General features: G+C 36.5%; 2 protein-coding genes across 3 annotated transcripts; both read right to left on the reverse strand.

The window, feature by feature from the left end:
• Nucleotides 1-520: 520 nt before the first annotated feature.
• Nucleotides 521-14363, reverse strand: LOC131297922 (S-adenosyl-L-methionine:benzoic acid/salicylic acid carboxyl methyltransferase 3-like). 2 transcript variants are annotated; one of them, XM_058323129.1, is made up of 4 exons: nt 14234-14363; nt 1903-2310; nt 1321-1578; nt 521-1125 (listed from the first exon to the last, which is right to left on the reverse strand). In XM_058323129.1, exons 1-4 carry the CDS (start codon nt 14306-14308, stop codon nt 763-765), a joined length of 1104 nt encoding a protein of 367 aa, XP_058179112.1. In that variant the 5' UTR covers nt 14309-14363; the 3' UTR covers nt 521-762. The 2 variants fall into 2 exon arrangements, with proteins under 2 accessions (XP_058179112.1, XP_058179113.1); XM_058323130.1 differs by having other exon boundaries at nt 1903-2303; nt 14226-14344.
• Nucleotides 14364-16145: 1782 nt separating this feature from the next.
• On the reverse strand, nt 16146-20078 carry LOC131297921 (S-adenosyl-L-methionine:benzoic acid/salicylic acid carboxyl methyltransferase 2-like). Its single transcript, XM_058323128.1, has 4 exons — nt 19880-20078; nt 17559-17966; nt 16968-17225; nt 16146-16741 (listed from the first exon to the last, which is right to left on the reverse strand). Exons 1-4 carry the CDS (start codon nt 19952-19954, stop codon nt 16379-16381), a joined length of 1104 nt encoding a protein of 367 aa, XP_058179111.1. The 5' UTR covers nt 19955-20078; the 3' UTR covers nt 16146-16378.
• Nucleotides 20079-23030: the final 2952 nt, after the last annotated feature.

Genomic DNA, 23030 nt, shown 5'->3' on the forward strand with positions numbered 1-23030 from the left:
AAGGTAATGATGCAAAACGTAGCTTTGCCGTGCTTTAATCTGTCTAGGGTTTTTGGTTATTCCTATATACATGCATATTGGGCATTGGCAATCATTCGGATTTCTCTGTATTGGCTTGGCTTTTTGATTAAGGACAAAGACACTCATGCATCAGGTCTGGTGTGGTGAATAAAGATTCGAAAATTAGATCGTAGGACAATTGGCGAGAATTTACAATTACAGAGAAAGATTAATTAGTGGGAATCCCACAATGGTTGTATTTATTCCTATAATTTTTACCCATGCAAGGTGTTTCCCTGTGTTTAACCTTTGATTGCGTTTATTCGATCTTCGAGTGTTGTTGAAATCTAGATCTATGTACGTTTTTTATTGGAACCTAAAGCGATCCAGTTGTACAAATATAATTTCCCATCAGTTGTAGGTTATTTACAAGTAACAATTCAATATTATGTTTATATATATATATATATATATATATATATATATATATATATATATATATATATATGGAATCACATCATCAACAACCACCCATTATATATATAAATATCCTTAGTCACATTATGAAATTGCACTGTGTTATCGCAAATGACCTAATCTCATATTTAAAAGCAACCACCATCGATCACACAATAACGTACAACCATATGGCATTAGAAATCATAAACACAACTACTAATTGACAATAAAAATCCAAACACAATTGAAGAGAGGAATCCAACAAGCCAATTAGTTTCCATGCCCCAACCATATATATGCACCCTAGTTCCTGGTCATGGAAATTGTCACATTGAAGAACTCAGTTTTCTCTTTCGCCATTCGATCAGAGACGATCTCTTTATACCTCTGGAAAACCTCTTCTATGATGCCTCTGCCAAAGTGATTGGAAAGCAACGGCTCAGCAACAGATCTCATGCACATGGCAACATCGTGTCCGATGTCCGTAAAATACTCATCGGAGGGGTAGTATTCATAGTTTCTGCAGGCACTCCAAGGGACAGTAGAAACTTCTAGGCCATCAATGCTGAAGGAGCCTTCTTTTTGGACCTCGGACTTTACTTCGGCAGGGGATGGTGTGTATTGAGGAATGTTAAATGAATCCATTCTTTCTTCTTCTATGAGTCCCTGCATTAATAATTCTCTTATGTAAACTCTGTTTTAGTATTTCACAATTAAGCGTCCATTTATGCGATACTTCTAGTTTGAACTGTTGTAAGCCTTTTTTTGTGTTTCATTCTAGAGTCATGCAAATACCATGCGTCAAATACATACTCCTAAAAAGATTTACACACAAAAAGTTATTCTATAATATGAATTTACCTCTGCAACCATTTCATTGAGGGCCATTGCCATAAGCTCCCATATGTAACAACCATCTCTAGAAGTCGGATCGTCACTTTTCCTTCCCAATATTGTCAAAACCATACGACCACCCGTCACCAATTCTACAGAACGGCATTTCAGAAACAGCATAAAGTCTTTCTGAAATTGCTCATGATAGGCTTTTAGCACGCTTGGTGGGCTATTGCTTCCTATATAAATGTTTCCTTTGTTGCTACTCTCTAACCCAGCCGGAACCTAAGATATTGAATGAAAACGAAATTGCAAAATCAATATTTAGTTGTCCAATTAGAAGTGATAGAAACTCTCATTAAAATAAAAAGTCAAAAAGGACGTACATACCCACACTGAGAAATGATCCATACAATTATCTTTTAAGAATTATGTTTAGAGGGTAGGACTAAATGCTATACGTTTGAGATATCCTCGAAGTGACATTTTCTCTTCATTTTGTTTAAGATTTTTATTTTTATTTTTCTCATTCGTCTTGACTGCATACGTGAACCATAAATATTGTTTGTATTTAGAAAACAACTGGCTTGCCAGTGATCCAAAAATTACCTGCGAAAGCCACATGAGACTGTAAGAAGAGTGGACAAAATGGAGACTGTTGGCAGGGAAAAGCCTATCATAGAAAGAACCTGGAACTCCAGTCACGAAACATGGCCCAAAGCCTAAACCCATTTGTTTTCTCATTTCCTTTAGGAAACCTGGCAAGGACTTGAAAATGGTGTTGAAGTCATTTCCCGGGAGGTCGTTCAGGTAGACTTGGAATTCTGGTGTCCGATGGGCCAGTTTCTTGCATGTTATGTGGACCATCTCCATGAGCTCAGAGACCACTAACAAAGTATTTGGGCCGGAAGAGCAGCCCAAGTCCGCAATGCACAGAGTCGTCGGGTTGTTGCCGCTGTTGTAGAGATCCACTATGGCTTGCTCTCTTATGGGTTTTGTCATAATTATCACTTTTTTCTGCCAAAACCATAAAAAAATTAAAAATAGTTTTCCTCTGCCTTGAAGTAACACAAATACAATTGTCTTCTTAATTATTCAGTACTTAACGATAGCGAGTTCTGAGTAATTAAAGGTATGCTAAACTAATGGAGTACTAATTACTACTAATAGGAAGATAGAATAAATAGTTACGTCCCTACTACTTATATAGAGGTGGAGAGACTAGCCGACTAGGGTTGGTATCAAACATAGTACTACTAGGCTACTAGCAGAGGCCAATATTTTCTCTGGTCTAGAACAACATAAGGATTTGCAACCAAACAAATTTGGTAATACTAAGGTGGTCCAACGTACGACATCCAAATATTGCCCGTAGTAGGACGTCAATTAGTGAGCCAAGAGTTCAACTCAACTCCCCATATTGTTGTTATCGAAATTGTAATGTTGTGATTGTAACGCTTGCAACGAGCAATACGACTACGTATTGTTTGAATTTCTTGGAGATAGTTTCGTCTATTTGATGAAATTCTACCAATATATTGGCGAACTTATCTCCTATTGATTTGGCAGAAAGGAAAAAACCAATCCGAAAACATTGTACAGAAAAAATTTATTCCCGATACAACTTGAATATTGAAAGGTTCCAACATATATCCAACGCCTGTTCAATGCCATGCGATTGTGTTCTAAAATAATTTGGTGTCTCTAACTGATCTGAAGTGGATGATTGAAGGCCAAAAGTTTGCCAAAACTTATACTCAAAAGGAGCAATAACGCATGCTTGAAGTTCAAAAACTAGCAATAACGCATGCTTGACTTACCTACCACGACGTGATATTTTTTTTGAGGAAACCGTTCACACTATATACAGCACTCAAATATAAAAAATGCTACGACAAATTAATTAGCAAAGAAATGTGCATTGCATTGCCAAAATCATCTTTTATAAGATCGAGCACATCTAAGGGAGAAAATTTGAAGAGTCAAATAGAACAAGTGCAATAGGACCCCTTCAAACTTTAATCGTTTCTTTTATGGGGAAAATAAATTATGCATCACACGTTCATCACTAAACTGTACCCACTACAATGTAATAATATTGGATCTTTGGTCAAATAAAGAAATTGGGTGTAATCAATATAGGATGTGGTAAAAGAATCATGAAAATTTGAGTGTTTCGGGATTTAATGAGATTAAAAAAGGATTATTCATTTAAATAAGAGGGTTTATTTTTTCTCTAACTAGAGGAATTTTGAGACGAAGGTAATCAACTCAAAAAAGAAAGAAGACAACAACCAAAAATAGATAATTCAAAGAAGACAGATAGCTAGCAAGAGAAGAAAAGGGAAAATGGAGAAAATAAAAACTCCAAAAGCCGAAGCCCCAAGCTAGAAAGAACATAAAGAAGCCAACTTATAAAACAAAGAAAATCAACTGAGTTATGACAAAAATAATAAAACAAAGAAAATAAGCCACCTACAACTGAAAAACACCTTAAGCGAATACTCAAAATTAAGACGTATGGAAAATGGCAATGCGATGGTGACTAATATTGTATATTCCCACGAAAATGTCTAGAGAGAGAGAGAGAGAGAGAGAGGGGAAAGGCCAGAGATGGAGGTGGATGGATCCCTGTGATCAAGAGCCACAGGGTTCAAACTACCAATGGAGGCGGGGCTCGGGAGATCTTTATGCTGTTTGTCGACAATATTCCGGACAACAAAGATGTACAGTGGTTACAACGAACATTCAACAAGTTCGGAGTAGTTAAGGATGCTTTTATCCCATGGAAGAGAAGCAAACGTACGAATAGATTTGGGTTTGTCAGGTTTCATTGTCATGTTTCAACTTCCATGGCAGTGTCTAGATTGAATGGGTTATGGGTGGAGGACAAAAAGCTATTTGTCAAGGAGGACAAAAAGCTATTTGTCAAGGAGGCAAGCTTCGGTCAGATTGCTAAGATGAAGGAATCTATGGTTCCTGAAAGCAGAGAGCTGGCCTACAGGAACAGGGGCGGACCAAACCAAAAGGCTAATCAAGGGATGATTAAGAAGGTTGGCCAATTGGGGCCAGTGGGGTTTTGTAAGCCTACTGGCTTGTCTTTTGCCCATGTGGTAAATGGCGAGTCCTCTAAACAACCCAGCACTAATGGCTTTTCCGGAGCGCGGTGGCGGTTATGCACAGAGTGGTTCTATTGATGACTTTAAAGGTAAGTTTCGGATTGGAAACGAATAAGGTTGCTGATTTCAGAGCTCTATGAGGGAGGTCTGTCCTAATAACTTTCCAAAGCCAAGAAGTTAGGGACGATCTTATTAAAGGGCTGTGGATGAAAAGATGGTTCGAGGTGGTGAAACCATGGAGTGGAGAACCAGCTAGCCATGAACGGTTTGTTTGGTTAGGCTGTCATGGGATTCCTCTCAATAGCGACGGAAGAAGTTTCCAAGATAGAACGGTGGATCCAACTGGTGGTTCAAGGAGTTCAATATGACATTTTAGTTAAGGAAATTTCTTCGTTTGTTAACCTAGATGACGTTGAACTCCCAAGTCAGGTGATTCATCTTGCTCACAAACCGAGTTTCAAAACCCAAGAGAAGGTCGGCAATGGCTCTGTTGCAAAAGGGGTGGTGGAAGAAGAAGATGACATGGCAGTATTTCCAAAAGGCAGAACCAATGATATAGAAGGGGTAGGTGAGGGTGCAGGGGACTCTGACTATGCTACGGTTTAAGGGAAGGAAAAAGGTGATAGGGTTGGTGGCCCTAAGCATGTGGCAGCAGATGGGCATTTAATGGTTGACAAAGAAGATATGGAGTTGGTTTCAGAAGATTTTGAATTGCTAGCCGAGGAGTCAGTTGTTCAAGAAACTAAGGTGGGCCTCACGGTGGGTCAAGAATCGGAATTGGGCATCTCAGTGGTCCAAGAAACTAAATTGGGCCTCCTGGCCCACTTAGACTTAATTCCTCCATCCAAAGCCCAAAACGAAATTCAGACTTCTATTAAACCAATTGAGGGACCAGCGGGTCATTTAGGAGTGGAGGAAGAGCTGGATTGTATTCAGAGGAGATGCTCTCCATTAGGGCTTCGAACTGCTAGCCCTCAGTTGGGCATGTCGTCTCCAGTTTTGAAGTCGATAGAGGGCAGCTCTTCGAACCAGTTGGCGGCGAGAGCTTCTCAAATTCTTGGCATTAACCTCCTGGTGGACCTCAGCAATACAGAATGCAGGAAAAGAAGGCGAAGACAGCTGAAGAATCTGCTAAGGATCCGTGGGGATTTGGATCGAGATCCTAGCTCGGAGGAAAGGTCTCACTCGTCTCCAAAGGATTTCAGTGAAGTAAGCCCGACGATTGTTAACGAGGTCAGAGCTACCATGGCCGTTGGAGGTGAGTTGGATATCAATTTCTTACCTGATGATTCTGAAACTTTAAAAAGAATGATAGAAATGGAGATTAAGGAATACTCTCTAGTGAAAGAGAGGGCGGAACGGAGTTAGTTATCTATGTAACTAATTTGTGGAGCTATAAGAAAGGTATTATTTGTTTTAAATGCAGATTATAACTTGGAATATTAGAGGGTTAGGGAGTATTGTTAAAAAACATTTTTTGGCTAAGCTTATTAAGAAACGGAAATCGGATATGATGTTCGTCCAAAAGACCAAATTGGAGGTAGTAGAGAGTTTGGCTATTCAAAAAATCTGGGGTAATGCCAATATGGAGTTTGTGTGTTCCAACTCGATGAGTGCGTTGGGGGGTTTGCTTATTATTTGGAGTAAGGATTTCTTTACTGCTTCAAATGTTGTGGTCCAAAGATCATTTATTCTCATGACTGGACTGCTATACAATGAATTCCCGTGTTCGATTGTGAATGTGTACGCTCCTAGTGATTCTGTGGCTAGAAGGGTACTCTAGGGGGAATTGGTAGAGCTTAAGGCTGGTTCAAATGTCCCATGGTGCGTAGGAGGGGATTTCAATGAGATAAGGGCGATTTCTGAAAGGGTGGGATGCTCACGTCTCGATAGGGGTATGAGGGAGTTCATAGATTTTTGCAATGGCATGGAGCTGATAGACATTCCCATGCTTGGCAGAAAATACACCTGGACCAATTATCAAAACCATGCTATTCATAGCCGGCTGGACAGATTCTTGGTTTCTCAACAGTGGCTTGAAAAGTTTAATATTCTGCAATGGGGCTTGCTGAGGCCAATCTCTTATCATTGCCCGGTTACAATTAGAGATGATAGTAGGGATTGGGGTCCTAAGCCTTTTAAGTTTATGGATATTTGGCTCTCCAACCCGAAATGTATGAGTTTGGCCAAAGAAACATGGAATGAGGTGCAAGTGGTGGGGTGGGCTGGATTCGTTCTCGTCCAGAAATTGAAGGCCATGAAAGCTAGGTTGCGAGTCTGGAAAAAAAGAGGAATTTGGGGATGTCAACTCTACCCTTCAGGACAATGAAGCTAAACTCCATCATCTTGATATTGTGGCTGAAGGCAGACCACTTGATCCAGAGGAAAAGGCATTGAGATGCAAAACCAAAGCAGAATATTGGACACTCTATAAACTTTCTGAATCATTATGGAGGCAGAAATCACGAGTTAGGTGGCTCAAATTGGGGGATAAGAATACAAGGTACTTCCAGATTATGGCTAATAACAGATTTAAGAGGAATTTGGTTAGGTCCATCAAATTTAATGGTAGAGTAATGGAGGACCCAATGGAAATCAAGGAAGCTGCCGTAGTCCATTTCCGAAATAACTTCGCAGAAGCAAGGAAGGTGAGACCAACGCTAGGGGGACAGTTTCAGAGACATTTGCCCGGTGATGTATCATTACAGTTGGAAAGACCGTTTGAGGAAGGGGAAATTGTGGCGGCTCTAAAAGGGTGTAACAGTCTAAAGGCTCCGGGTCCGGATGGTTTCAACTTCTCGTTTATCAAGAAATGGTGGGAATTCATGAAGGACCTCATAACTCAATTCTTCTCAGAATTCCATCGGAATGGGAAGCTCACAAAAGGTATTGACTCTACATTTGTAGCTTTGATTCCTAAGATCGATTGTCCCACTTCCTTTAAGGATTTTAGGCCTATAAGTATGGTGGGAAGCATTTACAAGATCCTATCCAAAGTGTTAGCTAATAGACTTAAAGAACCGCTATCTACTATCATTGGTGAGGCTCAAGCTGCGTTTGTTGGGGGTAAACAAATATTGGATGGGGTCCTGATTGCCAATGAAGCTATTCATAGTTGGAAACACTCTGTTCAAGGAGGTCTCATTCTTAAATTGGTTTTTGAAAAAGCGTATGACTGTGTAAATTGGGGTTTTCTACTATATATGCTTAAGAAGGTAGGTTTTGGGGATAAGTGGTGTGGGTGGATCAAAGAGTGTTGTTCCATAGTTTCTATGTCTGTTTTGATTAATGGGTCAGCTACACATGAGTTCCAAACTCAGAAAGAATTGAGGTAGGGGGACCCCATATCTCCTTTTTTGTTTAACGTAGTAGTTGAAGCTCTCAATATTTTGTTGGAAGGAGCTCGAGAGAAAAACATAATTAAAGGCGTCAAGCTAGGGAGTAATGGAGTGACTATTTCTCACCTTCAGTTTGCCGAGGACACAATCCTTTTTTGCAACAATGATTTGGAGGAGATGGGAAACATTAAGAGAATTCTCAGGTGCTTTCAGTTAATGTCCGGTTTGAAGATCAACTATTCTAAAAGCTCCGTTTGTGGTGTAAAGATTCAGCGGGAGGATGTTCAAGCACTTGCACAAGTGATGCGGTGTAGGGTAGAATCTTTGCCAATTAAATACCTTGGGCTTCCGCTGGGTGCTAATCCGAGGAGAATCAAAACGTGGGAGCCTGTTATAGAACGAACTCAAAAGCGGCTAAGTATTTGGAGAACGAGAACCATCTCTACTGGGAGCAGGCTTACACTTATCAACCACAACTCTAGCATTCTGCCTATTTATTTCATGTCCCTCTTCAAAATGCCAGTGGCAGTTGCAAAAATGCTGGAGAAGTTACAAAGGCAATTTTTTTGGGGAGATACACCGGATAAAAAGAAATGCACCTGGTCCATTGGGAGAGGATTACTCTGAAGAAGGAAAATGGGGGATTAGGGATTAAGAGATTGCTTCAACAGAACTTGGCTCTACTTGCTAAGTGGTAGTGGCGATTTAGTAACGATAAAAATTCCTTGTGGGTAAAGGTTGTTTGTGGGAAATATAATTTGGATCGGAGGAGTTGGCTCCCATATACTCCACCCTCTGGATCAGTTTCTAATATATGGAAGGACATATGCTCAGTTGGGAAAAATGACTCGGTTCTTGGGTTTTCTATTCGGGAGGGGTTCAAGGTTCAAATAAACTCTGGCTGCGATACACTATTCTGGAAGCATATGTGGTTGGGCAATACTGCGATTAAGGATGAATTCCTAAGACTATATGGACGTTCTACCCAACAGAATGAGGTACTAAGTAATATTTGTGGAGGAGGGAGTCATGGTGACTGGAATCTGTTGTTTATGGGATCTTTGCGTGTACGGGAGCATCACCAATTTGAGGAGTTGAAACAAAGATTGAATGGGGTGACCTTAGATCCTTCAAAATCTGACTTGATGCAGTGGAACTGGACGGCAAACAAAATTTTCTCTGTTAAGTCGGTCTATCAGAAGTGGGAAATGCAGTCGCAATCACGCCATATTACTCTGGGATCGGTGTGGAGAAATTTGAGCCCCCCTAAAGTGGAAATCTTCTCATGGATGGCCATTCAGAATAGAATTGCAACACGGTCGATTCTTCTTGATAGGAATCTAATCCTCGAGGTTCACTTGGCTGCATGCCTCTTGTGTGCCCTTCATGTGGAAACTCCTCAACACTTGCTATTACATTATCGATTTCGTGGGTGGTATAGTCTGAAATTCTGAATTGGTGACACATCCAGTGAGTTTGTCCAGCCTCATTAACAGAGTTAGCAAGTTGGTGGTTTGGAAATAGATTCCGAAACTCGGAGAAAAAAATTTGGGAAGTGTGTTTTTTTGCAACGTTATGGTCAATTTGGTTAACGAGGAATGAGTATATCTTTAACAGGGTAACAACTGAGGCTTTGGAGGTGGCGAACCTAATTAAAATCAAGGTAGCCATATAGATGAAGGCCAAATTTGACATCAAGCTCTACACGGTGGAGGACTTCAAAGGGTATTTGGATGGGATCCGAAAAGTGAAAATGTAGGGTGAGGTAGACAATGAGGGTAGTCGGTGAGGTGTTCCTATCCAATCTTGGTTGGATATAGCTCTGTAGTTTCATGTAATAGTTACTGTTTTTTATCGATGTACTCCGTCGAATTTAATAAAAAGTTTCGTTTGCCGAAAAAAAAAATTATTGTATATTCCCATTTTGAATAGGAAATTTTTTTTAAAAAGCACATGAACTTTTTATGTATTCTCAAAAAAATACCAGAACTTTAACTAATTACAAAAAGACACTTGAATTTATCATTTCGTTAACAATTAGGCCATGTTGTCCAATTCCGTTAATTTATAACGGATGGAGCTAACGGAAGGCATAAACTTAACCTTCCTCTATTTTACTTTTTACTTTCAAAAATTACTTTTAACTCTTTTTTTTGTAGTAAATATATGTGCAATAAAGTTCTTTTTTTATTAATACTTATCAAAAATTACTTTAATCTCATTTTTTACTATTTACAAAAATAACTTTAACCTTTAACTTGTGAATTTTACCTTTCCCTCTCTCTCCCCCCCTTTTTTTTTAAAAAAAAAATTCGACCCCATACCACCAATCAACCCACAACCAACCTCCAAAGCCCTAACCTCAACTGTAGAAATTCGAAATTACTTTTAACCTCACTTTTTTTAACCTTCTTTTCTTACTTTTTATTTCTAAAAATTAATTTTAACTCTTTTTTCAGTACTAAATAAATATACAATAAAGTTCTTTTTTCGTACTATTTTTCAAAAATTACTTTCACCGCCATTTTTTTTTAACTATTTACGAAAATTACTTTAACTCCCTTTTTTGTACTTTCAAATTTACCCCTCTCTCTCTCTCTCTCTCTCCCTTTTTTTTTAGAAATTCGACCTCACCGCCCAACCCCCCCCCCCCCCCCCCAATCAACCCCACAATCAACTGATATCCAAAATGACAAATGAGGTGTACTCTATCAATACGGTGATGATACATCACTGATATCCAAAATGTGATCTTGAGAGTTGATCACGTACAGAAGCATTAGTGAACACAAAAACCTGGCTACCAAACCACCTATGTAAATGCATATCCTAATATCAAGGAGACAACAAATTTGGGACATAACTCCAGCATAATTTAAAATTTTAGCTTCACATCATACTTAATTTGCTACCTCTCTACATAATTTGAAGTGTGAGTAATTAGTAGAGTATAATCCAATAGACTCTACAATTTTTAATTTTTTTTAGGGAAATTTATAAAAATGGTTCTCCTAGTTTCACCTGAGTCTCATTTTCATTCTTCAAGTATCAATTGCAACTCTTTTGACCTTCAAATTTGGTTTTCGTACCAAGTTGGTCCAATTGATAATGTTTGTCAGCCAAACTGGATGGAAAAATCAAATTGAGGGTAGACGTCCAAACTGCCAAATTTTTCGAACTGCAACGTCCAAACTGGATGTAAGTGATAGTAAAGGGACTAATTTGGTACGGAAACCAAATTTGAAGGTCAAAAAAGTTGTAATTAATACTTGGAAGACGAAAATGAGACTCAGATGAAAAACTAGGAGGACCATTTATATAAATTTTTTTCTTTTTTTATCATTTTATATATATCTTTAATGATTTAAGAACAAATTGACTTTCTTTCCTTTTAGATATTACAATCCACTATTGTCATTTATTTAACATACAAGGGATTGCCCGTTCCTAAAGGCACGAAGCAATGTGTTTTGAGCACCAAAAGTTTTTTTTATCATAAAAAGTGTTTTTGTTTTCGATCCCTCATCACTATTTTCAATTTTATAATATGAAGAATAACATATAATCTGTGTATACACAATACCAATAATCATCCAAATCACATAAATTCGAGCAAATAAATTCAAACCCAATACCATGTTGCATTCATAAGATCTTATGTTATTTTCTTTTGGTATATGACTGTAGAGAAATCAACCTCAACAGAAACAACTTAAAAGCAAATAAATATTGAATTGAATGTGAGGGAATCAACTTTAGATAGAAATCAATTATTGAGTTGATTTAAATTAAAAAAGATAATCAAGTTTTTTAAGGAAACAACCTAAAAATAATCAATTGAAAGAATTTACCAGCCATAAAGTTAGGAGGTTCATATTAGGAAATATGCTCTCAATTGGACATATATGATTTATTGAAAATTCGATCCGATAGTTGCAGAGGGTGTTGGGTTTGTATGGATAGACAAAAATTGCTATGCACGCCTACGTTATTTTCTTTTCGTATATGACTATAGGGAAATCAATCTAAAAAGAAACAAATTAAAAGCAAATATTAAATTGAATATAAGGGAATCAACTTTAGACAGAAATCAATAATTGAGTTGATTTAAATTCAAAAAGATAATCAAGTTTTTTAAGGAAACAACCCAAAAGCAATCAATTGAAAGAATTTACCAGTCACAAAGTTATGAGGTTTATATTAGAAAGTATGCTCTCAATTGGACGGATATGATCTATTGAAAATTCGTTCTGATGGTTGAAGAGAGTGTTGGGTTTGTCTGAATAGACAAAAACTACTCTATCTATGTTATTTTCTTTCCGTATATGACTATAGGGAAATCAATCTAAAATGAAACAAATTAAAAGCAAATATTGAATTGAATGTAAGAAAAATAACTTTAGACATAAATCAATTATTGAGTTGATTTAAATTCAAAATGATAATCAAGTTTTTTAAGGAAACAATCTAAAAGCAATCAAGTGAAAGAATTTACCAGTCATAAAGTTATGAGGTTTATTAGGAAACATGCTCTCATTTGAACGGATATGATGTTTTGAAAATTCGATCTGATGGTTGTAGAGGGCGTTGGATTTGTATAGATAGACAAAAACCGCACTATTTTATAATATAGATAGTTCAATTTTCAACCTTGGATAAGTTTTCACCTCTTGTTTTTCTAGCCTTACAGCTTGCCAATGAATTATCCACCTATTGTGTATGTGATTCAGAGGATTGAGAAGGAAAATTGAGATTGTCCATCAGCAATGTAAGAAAGATATTTTTGGAATGTAAAAATATTTTTCTGAAATATTTATAGAACTCCTGTTGATATTAAAAAATATATAGGAGATTGAGAAAGTTAGGAAAATTGAGTAGTGCGAAAACATAAGAACAATTAGAAAACCAACGGTAACAAAGAAAAAATAAAGCAAATGTAAATTGGAATAAAAAATGTATTGTTTGAAATTGAGATTTGGAGTACAGAGTACAAATCCGGGACATCGAGATAATCAAACCCAAAAATTCAACCCCAATACAAGAAATAAGCCCATTATAGGGTAGAGACAAAGAAATAAAGGAAAAGCTAAGGGAAGAACACCTATGGAGATTTGAACTTTTGACCTCTTAGTGAGATGCAAGAGTCCTGATGAATTGAGGTAACCCAATTGGTTAAAATTGAGATTGAACAATTTGGTTAAAATTGAGCTTCTTTATGCAAACAATTTCATTTGTTTGCATGAAGTAAATAGGGGCAAAATTGAGATTGTTCATCATCAATAAAATTGTACTCAACTTTTAAATTTGTAGATAGATGAGAGATACTCCCTCCGTCCAATTTGTTTGCTCACCTTTTCTTTTTGGGTTGTCCCAAATTGTTTGCAACTTTTCTAAATTAGAAATCACAAAAAGCCAAAGTTCCAATCTTACCCCTTTCTATCACAACTAATTAAAGTTAGTATTTTAGTGTTGCAAAGGGTACTTTTGGAAATCTAAAGACTTTCAAATCCAAAGTCTTCAAGTCAATAAATTAAAAGAGTTTCCGTAATGAGCAAACAAATTGGAAGGAGGGAGTACAAATTTTAATGATGGCTTAACTTTTGAATTGTGCTGAAGCTTGCACACGACTGAACGTTTTTAATTTTTGATATATTTGCTACTCCAACCTCTATTGGAGATAGGATAAATAAATAAATTAGCGCTTCCCCTTCCCCTTCCCCCCCCCCCCCATCTCTCTCCTTCCCCTCCCCCCTAAGGGTTTTTTGCCCCAATGGGTGACGGGAGGGGAGGGATTTCTCCCCTCGTGGGATTTTTTAATTTCTTGATTCTAGATCTCGGAGGTTTTCTCTCTTTTCCCCTTCACCACCATCCTCCTCCTCTTCAAATTAAACCACCATCCGCTGCCCCTCCTCCACCTCTTCCGCTGTGCAGTTCAACAGCTTTTGGATGTACTGGCTTACAGATCGTGATTGCCAGAGGCGTCTTCCTTCTGCCGGAGTGGGAGATCTAGGTAGGTGGATGAAGTCTACTCCGGTACAATAGACTCCATCCGGTTCCGTTACCGGTTTTCTTTTCTTTTTTTTCTAGTTCTTTTCTTTGGTGTCCCTTGTGTAGGATTTCTCCCTATTTGTAGGGCTTCTATCACCCCTGTGTGGATGTTTTTGGTTATTTTCTATAGTGCTCCATCTGTTTGGAGCGATGGGTTTTGTTGGAGTTGGGTGTAATCTTTGAATTGAATCCCCTCCTATTTTGTTTTTTAATCCCTTATTTAGAGATAAAGTTTTCTCTTGATGTGATTATTGGATCTATAATATTATCTGTCATCGTTGTGGCAAAAAAATAAAACCCCTCTATTGGAGATGCTTTTAATGTACCAAATTTGGGACATTTAATTACCATGTATTTCGGAGTGATATTCAATCAAATATTTCAGGGTAGCTAGTTTAGTCCATAAACATAATTAAATTCACCGGACATCTATACCTGAACAGATGAGTTGCTTGCATAACTTGCTTCTCCAATTCCTCCATTCATATGAAGCACTTCATACACTTCCATCTCTCTCTCTCTCTCTCTCTCTCTCTCTCTCTCGTTGTTCTGCGTCTCTTGGTTGTTCTCTCACTGGCATGCTATCTGTCTATTTATAGCCAAACTTGCGGAGGGTGTGACTATTTTTTTAATTTAGGTGGTCTCATTTTATTAGACTACATACACGTGAAGTCTGCCTTTCAAAAAATAAAAGACACGTTAAAGTCGAAAGAAACGCCCCAATCAAGTTAATCGACAAGAATCGATTTATTTGCATATATAAAACTGAGACAAACAGAATACATGGTCTAATCTTAGCCGTTGGTTTCAAGGGCTAAGATGGAGAGTCAAAACTTGTGTCAAAGTTTGTGTCCATGGAACCAAAGGCACCCTTGACTTGCTAAGTTGAGGACTTTTTGAGTTTGACATTATTTCTGATCAAATTTTGATAATACAAACTGTTCAATGTATTTAAAATGTTATTTTAAAAGTACACGTGAGAAATCGGCAAAAAATATAACTGGGAATGACTTGTTCCGAGCAGTTTTTTCATAAAAACACTATAAAGCATTTTTATGAAAATTTGTTCGGACAAACCCTTCCCGGTCATATTTTTTGCAGTTTTCTCGCGTTTTCCTTTAAAATCACATTCTGCACATATTGAACGTTCGAATGATCAAAATTTGATCGAAAAAGGGGAAGTCCTTAACTTGTTAAGTTAATTAATGACGCCCTAAGTAGAAGCTTGGTGTATACATATACGGAGCAGCATTTTTTTGAATTTCCTATATTATGGACCATTGGATTTGTACTTTTTTTTTCTACGACTAAGATTTACTGGTAGTATATTTGGAAAGAATGAATATATTGAGGACCTATTGCAGAATAAAAGAAATTTCAAAATAAAAGAAATTTCGTTACCTAAAAAATGCACTAATTATATATGATTGATTTTCAAAATCTGCACTAATTATATATGTAGAAAAATTGCCTAAACTATCATTCAAAACAATAGCCTAGAATCAAAAAAAATATTCTACTGGAACGTATCTTTCCAAAAGCAAAAATTATGTTACATCGAAGCATCTATATCTATATCTCTATATCTATATAATATGGAAGAGTAGTTTTCATCTATATAATATGGAAGAGTGGTTTTCAAATCCCTTATATTTTATTCTATATTTTGGACCATTAGATTGGTACATATTTTTTCAACGGCTAAGATCTACGGGTGGTAGGACTAACAATATATTTGGAAAGGATGGTGGACTTTAATTTCAGTCATATGAAGATTGATTTATAAAATTGCTGTTGAGTGGAAAATTGTCGTTGAGATCTACGGGATTTTTGGTAATGATTCTTCCAAAATTGCCGTAGAGTGGGGTTGATTGGGGAATATAATGACATGCTATTCGAAAATACAATGACATGCTATAAATCGGGTAAGATAATATATTCACATGCTATAAATCGGGTAAGATAATATATTCACATGCAATTTTTTTGATTAATTTTGGTCATTTTGAACCCACACTGCTTGGGAAGGTACAATTCAAAATGATGCTACAAGTTTTTTGGGTATCATTTTTCATTCCGTTATGCCTTTTACTGCTTATATCCAATTAATAATTCATGATAACTCTGAATTTTATGTGGTTTTATGTGCGTTTAATTTGATGCATGTAGAAGTCAGGGATTATTTTTTTTTTTTTTTTTAAATTTGCCGAATCAGGTAGTTAGTAATTAACCAGATCAATGAATATGCTTTTTTCATAGTTAGAATTGTTGGACAAGGGCCCACTATTAATTTGCTGGCATTAATTGTTTGAGTGCCTTCAGGTACGGGCATCCGCTAGTATATATATAAAACATCACAATAATACCAACATTTTTATTTTCCCCCATTCTTTGGCTGTTTTTCGCAAATGACCTAACCACATTTAAAAGCAACCACGTACCATCACAAAATAACGTACAACTAGATGACATTAGAAATCATAAACACAACTACTAATCGACAATAAAAATCCAAACACAATTGAAGAGTGGAATCTAACAAGCCAATTAATTTCCATGACCCAAACATATATATGCATCCTAGTTCCTTGTCATGGAAATCGTCACATTGAAGAACTCAGTCTTCTCTTTCGCCATGCGATCAGCAACGATTTCCTTATACCTCTGGAAAACCTTGTCTATGACGTCGTTGCCAAAGTGACTGGAAAGCAACGACTCAGCCACAGATCTCATGCACATGGCAACATCGTATCCGTCCTCTGGAAAGTACTCATTGGAGGAGTAGTATTTATTGTTTCTGCAGGCACTCCAAGGGACAGTAGAAACTTCTAGGCCATCAACCCTGAAGGAGCCTTCTTTTTGGACCTCGGACTTTACTTCGGCAGGGGATGGTGTGTACTGAGGAATGTTGAATGAATCCATCTTTTCTTCTTCGATGAGTCCCTGCATTAATAATTCTCGATCTTAAGTAAACTCTGTTTTGGTATTTCACAATTAATTAAGCGTCCATTATATGCGATACTTCTAGTTTGATCTGTTGTAAGGCCTTGTTTTGTGTTTCATTCTATTGTCAATTAATACCACGTGTCATTATATATATATAGTCAAATATCATGCGTCTACCTAAAGAGATTTACGCACAAGAACCTGTTCTATAATAGGAATTTACCTCTGCAACCATTTCATTGAGGGCCATGGCCATAAGGTCCCATATGTAACAACCTTCTTTGGAAGTTGGATCCTCACTTTTCCTTCCCAATATTGTCAAAACCATACGACCACCCGTCACCAATTCGTCGGAACGACATTTCAGAAACAGCGTAAAGTCTCTCTGAAATTGCTCATGATAGGCTTTTAGCACTCTTGGTGGGCTATTGCTTCCGATATAAATGTTTCCTTTGTTGCTACTCTCTAACCCTGCCGGAACCTAATATATGGAATGAAAATGAAATTGCAAAATCAATAGTTACATTGGTTGTCCAATTGGAAGTTATAATATCGTTAAAATAAAAAGTCAAAAAAAGGACGTACATACCCACACTGAGAAAAGTGTTGAGAGGGTAGAACTACGTCCTATACATTTGTGACATTCTTAAAATCACAAATTTTTTCTTCTATCTCTTCGTTTTGCTGCATTTTCTCTTCCTTTTGTTTAAGATTTTATTTTTATTTTTCTCATTCGTCTCGACTGCATAGGTGAACCATAAATATTGTTTGTATTTAAACAACTGGCATGCCAGTGATAAAAAAATTAATTTACCTGCGAGAGCCACATGAGACTGTAAGAAGAGTGGACAAAATGGAGACTGTTGGCAGGGAAAAGCCTATCATAGAAAGAACCTGGAACTCCAGTCACGAAACATGGCCCAAAGCCTAAACCCATTTGTTTTTTCATTTCCTTTTGGAAACCTGGCAAGGACTTGAAAATGGTGTTGAAGTCATTTCCCGGGAGGTCGTTCAGGTAGACTTGGAATTCTGGTGTCCGATGGGCCAGTTTCTTGCATGTTATGTGGACCATCTCCATGAGCTCAGAGACCACTAACAAAGTATTTGGGCCGGAAGAGCAGCCCAAGTCCGCGATGCACAGAGTCTTCGGGTTGTTGCTGCTGTTGTAGAGATCCACTATGGCTTGCTCCCTTATGGGTTTTGTAATAGTTATCACTTTTTTCTGCCAAAACCAAAACCAAAATAATAATAATAATAATAATAATAATAATTAAAAATAGTTTTCCGAAGCCCCAAGCTTGGAAGAACATAAAGAAGCCAACTTATAAAACAAAGAAAATCAACTGAGTTATAACAAAAATAATAAAACAAAGAAAATAAGCCACCTACAACCGAAAAACACCTTAAGCGAAAACTCACAATCAAGACGTACGGAAAATGGCAATGCGATGGTGACTAATATATGGACATATTATATATAGAATGTATTATGTATTTCAAATTACTTGATTTTTTTAAATAAATAAATGATTCCTCGATTTGGTGACGAAATATGAACATGGTCTCTCAAAGGTTACCTTTTCGGTGATAAAATATGAGTTTTTTCACCAAAAGCTACCCATCGGCAACCAAATAGAAATTTTGTCTCCAAATATTACCCTTCAGTGAGGAAAGAAGATTTGGTACTTTTGGGTGACACCATATAGTATGTTTTGGTGACAAAATTCATTTTCGTCACGTTCCATTTAACAATGAAATCCGATTTCCTCACAAAAAGACACCACTTGGTGAGGAAATTTGGATTTCGTCATGAGGTTTTGTCACCAAAAGTCATTTTTGTTGTAGTTAAAAACCTGGCACTACCAAATTAACCACCTTTGTATTGCACCAAACTATCAAAGATATACTTATACTACAAATTTGGGACATCTCCGGCAGAATTTTAAAAAATTAGCTTCAAACCCTACTTAATTTGCTACCTTTCTGCATATTTTGAAGTGTGAGTTAGTAGAGTCCAGTCCAACGGACTCTACAATTTTTAATTTTTTTTAATCATTTTATATGTTTAATAATTAAGAACCAATTGACTTCCTTTCCTTTTAGATATTACAATTCACAATTGTTTCATTTATTTAATAGTTCAATCTTCAACAATAGATAAGTTGTCACCTCTTGTTTTTCTAACCTTGCCAATGAATTATCCATATTTTGTGTATGTGATTCAGAAGATTGAGACGGAAATGGAGATTGTCTATCATCAATACATGTAGGAAAGATATTTTTGGGAGGTAAAAATTATTTTCTGGAATATTTTTAAAACTCATGTTGAGATCAAAAAAAATCTAGAAGAGTGGGAAAGATTTGAAAATGGAGTAGTGAGAAAACTTGAGAACATTTAGCGTTATAGCAGTTGAAAGTGACCAAAGGATAAAATTGAAGTACAGTAGTAAATAAACCTTAAACATTCAATTAGAAATGGGCTTGGCCCTTGTTGGTTGCAATTGGGCCGTTTAGCTTGGAATTGGAGTTTCTTGGATAGGTTTCGAGCATTTGTCTTAGGGTTTTATAGTTGCCTTCTTGTCAACTCCTTTATGTATTTTCTGTTTTTATAGAAAATGTGAGATGAGCTGTAGTGATAGGTTGAGTTTGTCTTCACTGTTCGACACTCCCATTTGGGTGAGCTTGTCCTTTTTGTTTGACGCTCCGTGGCATTTTACTACAGGGTTTCTTTTCGTATCATTATTATTAATGATAGGGAAACCTTTTTTGCTTATCAAAAAAATAATAATAACAACCGGTAACAGAGAACCAAGAAAGCAAATGTAAATTGGAATTGTATTCTTTAAAATGGACATTGTCCATCATCAATAAAAATGTACTCAACTTTCAAATTTGTAGATGGGTGATACAAACTTTAAGGGTGCATGGCTTAATTTTTGAAGATTGGGCTGAAGCTCCGAAAACAAAATTGATCCTTTAAATAGTTTATTTTTTGATATTTGCTACCTTTGCTGGAGATGCTTTTAATCGTCCAAATTTGGGACATTTACCATGTATTTTGGAGTGATATTCAATCAAATATTTCAGGGTAGCTTAATCCATAAACATAATTAAATACACCGGACATTTATATACCTGTACTGATGAGTTGCTTGCATAGCTTGCTTCTCCAATTCCTCCATTCATATGAAGCACTTGACACACTTCCATCTCTCTCTCTCTCTCTCTCTCTCTCCCTCTCTCTCTTTCTGCGTCTCTAGGTGGTTCTCTCTCTCTCTCTCTCTCTCTCTCTCTCTCTCTCTCTCTCTCTCTCTCTCTCTCTCTCTCCGTCTCTTGGTGGTTCTCATTGGCATGTTATCTGTCTATTTATAGCCAAACTTCCTCTCATGGTCATGGATGATGGATGGTTGGTGTGTCTATTATTTTTCAATTTTTGTTTCGGTAAGTAGACTATTTTTAAAAATTTAATTAGGTGGTTTCCATATATACCGTACACACCGTTTAATTAGGTCGGTCGAAAGAGATTCCTCAATCAACAATCAGCACCACTAATCTGGATAGAATTGGGGCAGGCACCACATGCATCCTCTGACATTTCGACATTCAGCACTCTACAACGTACGTATCCCGATGCATGTCGCACGTGATTTGAGGGCTGAAGTAGTACATTCATACATAGTCTGTTTGTACGGTGTATATTGTCAGAAACATGTGTTTCACAATGGTACGGTTTTTTGTTAAATTTGAAGTAGTAAATTGCTTTTTCCACCCTCGACACCACACCCCTCCTGGTCGCACACCATTTTTCCGCTTTTACCCTCCCTCAGCCCTTTTAATTACCTCCCTCCGTCATTTTAATTGGCCTTGGGCTCTACTGCGCACAGTAGCCCCTAAACGGCAACATTTGGGTTTAAAAAAATCATCACCATCAATTTGCAATCCTATGGAACAGAAACGTAATTATGAGAGCTCTAGAGACAAAATTTGATTATGTCTCTTTAGAATAATATGATCAAAATAAAAATATCTTCACACCCGTTCAAACGCATTAAAAATTGAAATACTTAATTTTTTAACCATATTTTTTAATATATAAATGGTCTAAAAAAATTAAGTGCTCAAATTTTCACTCCGTTTGAATCGGTGCAAAGATCTTGTTATTCTGATTATATTGATAAGATATTTGCACCGATTCAAACAGAGTGAAAATTTAAGCACTTAATTTTTTGAGACCGTTTATATATATTAAAAAATATGGTTAAAAAATTAAGTGCTTCAATTTTTAATGCGTTTGAAAGGGTGTGAAGAGTTTTTTATTCTGATCATATTATTTTAATTTATTTCTTTATTTAATTACTCATATCTTTTTAAGGCCTTTCAACAAAACACCCTAAGACTTATTATTTACTTCCAAGACTCTCTTAGGATGTCCATTGAAAGGCACTGGAGCCAAAAATTTATTACGACCATTTAAGATGAAATGATCAGAAAAATAACAACTTTGCACCGGTTCAAACGGATTGAAAATTAGAACACTTATTTTTGTAACTATATTTTTTAATCTATAAAGGAGAAAAAAATGAGAAAAAAAGTAGTCGGATAAACATGATCAATTGAAACACTTTTTTTTTCCTCTCTCAATTACTTTACAAAATCTAGAATTAGACTTGAACCTATTGTGTAAAAAAGAAAGAACAAATTTTTTAAATGTAAGAAATAATAGTTTGATTAGTAACATGGATTGAAAATTGAAACACTTATTTTTTACACCGTTTATATATTAAAAAATAGTTAAAAAATAAGTGTATTAAAAAATTTACTACGACCATTTAGGATGAAATGTTTGGAAAAATAACATTTTTGTACCGGTTCAAACGGATTGAAAATTGAAACATTTATTTTTTTAAAAATATTTTTAATATATATACATATATATAAGAAAAAAAGGAAAAAAAAAAGTCGGAAGGAAAGAACGGGAGGGGGTAATAGAGGAAAAAACAAGGAAAGAAAAAAAGAAGAATAAAAATTGGAAAGAAGAAGTTGGGGGTAAAACGGGAAAGGAGTGGTGGGGTCGGGGGGAAAGCAGCTCTCTTTGAATTAGTACTTGATGTGGGTCTTACACAACTTTAGAACTAAGAGCCCGTTCCAGAACGAGAAAAAAATTCTTATTTTTTAAGAAGGCAAGTTCAAGCTCAAAAATTATGGGTTTATTGAAATCTATAAATATGCAATATGGATCTTATTTGAAAATTTTCAATGAGATCTTTTATACGATGCAAAAAAAATTGAAAAATTATTTTTCATTTACATTATTTTTGAGTTTGAAAATGTAAAATAAGTTGCTTATTTTTTAAGAAGATTTTTGAAACGGAGCCTAAGTTCACTAACAAGGGAATAATTACATCCATATATGAAAATTTTAGGATGAAAACCTATGCTTTTAATCTCACCAACACACTCCCTACAAAAACAAAATCTCACCAACACACAAATTCTCTGAATCTTGGAAAATTATGAATCATTGAGCAAACACAAAAGAGAAATTGAAAGCAAAATTAAGGGAACTAAGACACAATATATACGAGATTCGGTAACGTGCCTACTCCTCGGACGTTATACCAGTGCACTATTCAATCAATGGAAAACATCTAGGAGTTTTTTTTTCCCTCAATATAATGAAATTTGAGACAGAGATGGATCTTCCTTAGTTTCCTGTTTGGTTGCTGAGAATGAGAAAAAAAAAGTGAGAAAAGAAGCTTCTGGCTTGTTTGGTCCAGCCCGACCAACCCGGCTGACATGACCCATAAAAAATAAACAATTTTTCGGACAGTTTACCCAATCTCTCGGATCGGTTGCAGGTACGAAAATAACAATGTCGAATCGGATGCCGAGTCCGGGCCAAACCCAACCCGATCCGACTTGTGCACACCCATGTCTTAAGTAATGAAATTGTCCAACCTTCGTCATTTGATGGGAAGTAATGAGTGCATACGTTTCAAGGTTGCTTAATAGTATTTTTTTTTTTTTCTAATCGATAGGAGAAATCATTACATTATATATGAAGTACAAATTACGGGACACTACATTCATTGTGTGAGAGTTCGCGAGATAACTAAGTCCAACAACTAAACCAACAGAATAAATAAACCGGAAACAGAATCCTCTTCTCTTGCCTCTTTCTTCTCTCTCTCTAGATTCAAAAAATTCGAGCCACCACCTAGGGGAGGAGGCACTGCCTCTCTCCCTCCTCCCCTCGGGCCGCCTCCTTCCCCCTCCTCTCCTCTAT

The sequence above is a fragment of the Rhododendron vialii genome, chromosome 8a (assembly GCF_030253575.1).
Source record: "Rhododendron vialii isolate Sample 1 chromosome 8a, ASM3025357v1".
NCBI classification, from domain to species: domain Eukaryota; kingdom Viridiplantae; phylum Streptophyta; class Magnoliopsida; order Ericales; family Ericaceae; genus Rhododendron; species Rhododendron vialii.

Bases quoted from the DNA above. Each gene is read 5' to 3' on its own strand.
- LOC131297921 (XM_058323128.1), bottom strand. From the start codon at position 19,954: ATGGAAGTGTGTCAAGTGCTTCATATGAATGGAGGAATTGGAGAAGCA. The intron at 17,967-19,879 runs GTATATAAATGT...TGGTTTTGGCAG, and splicing joins CAAGCAACTCATCAGTACAG to AAAAAAGTGATAACTATTAC. The intron at 17,226-17,558 runs GTAAATTAATTT...TCCATATATTAG, and splicing joins GTCTCATGTGGCTCTCGCAG to GTTCCGGCAGGGTTAGAGAG.
- LOC131297922 (XM_058323129.1), bottom strand. From the start codon at position 14,308: ATGGAAGTGTATGAAGTGCTTCATATGAATGGAGGAATTGGAGAAGCA. The intron at 2,311-14,233 runs GTATAGATGTCC...TGGTTTTGGCAG, and splicing joins CAAGCAACTCATCTGTTCAG to AAAAAAGTGATAATTATGAC. The intron at 1,126-1,320 runs GTAAATTCATAT...TTATTAATGCAG, and splicing joins TCAATGAAATGGTTGCAGAG to GGACTCATAGAAGAAGAAAG.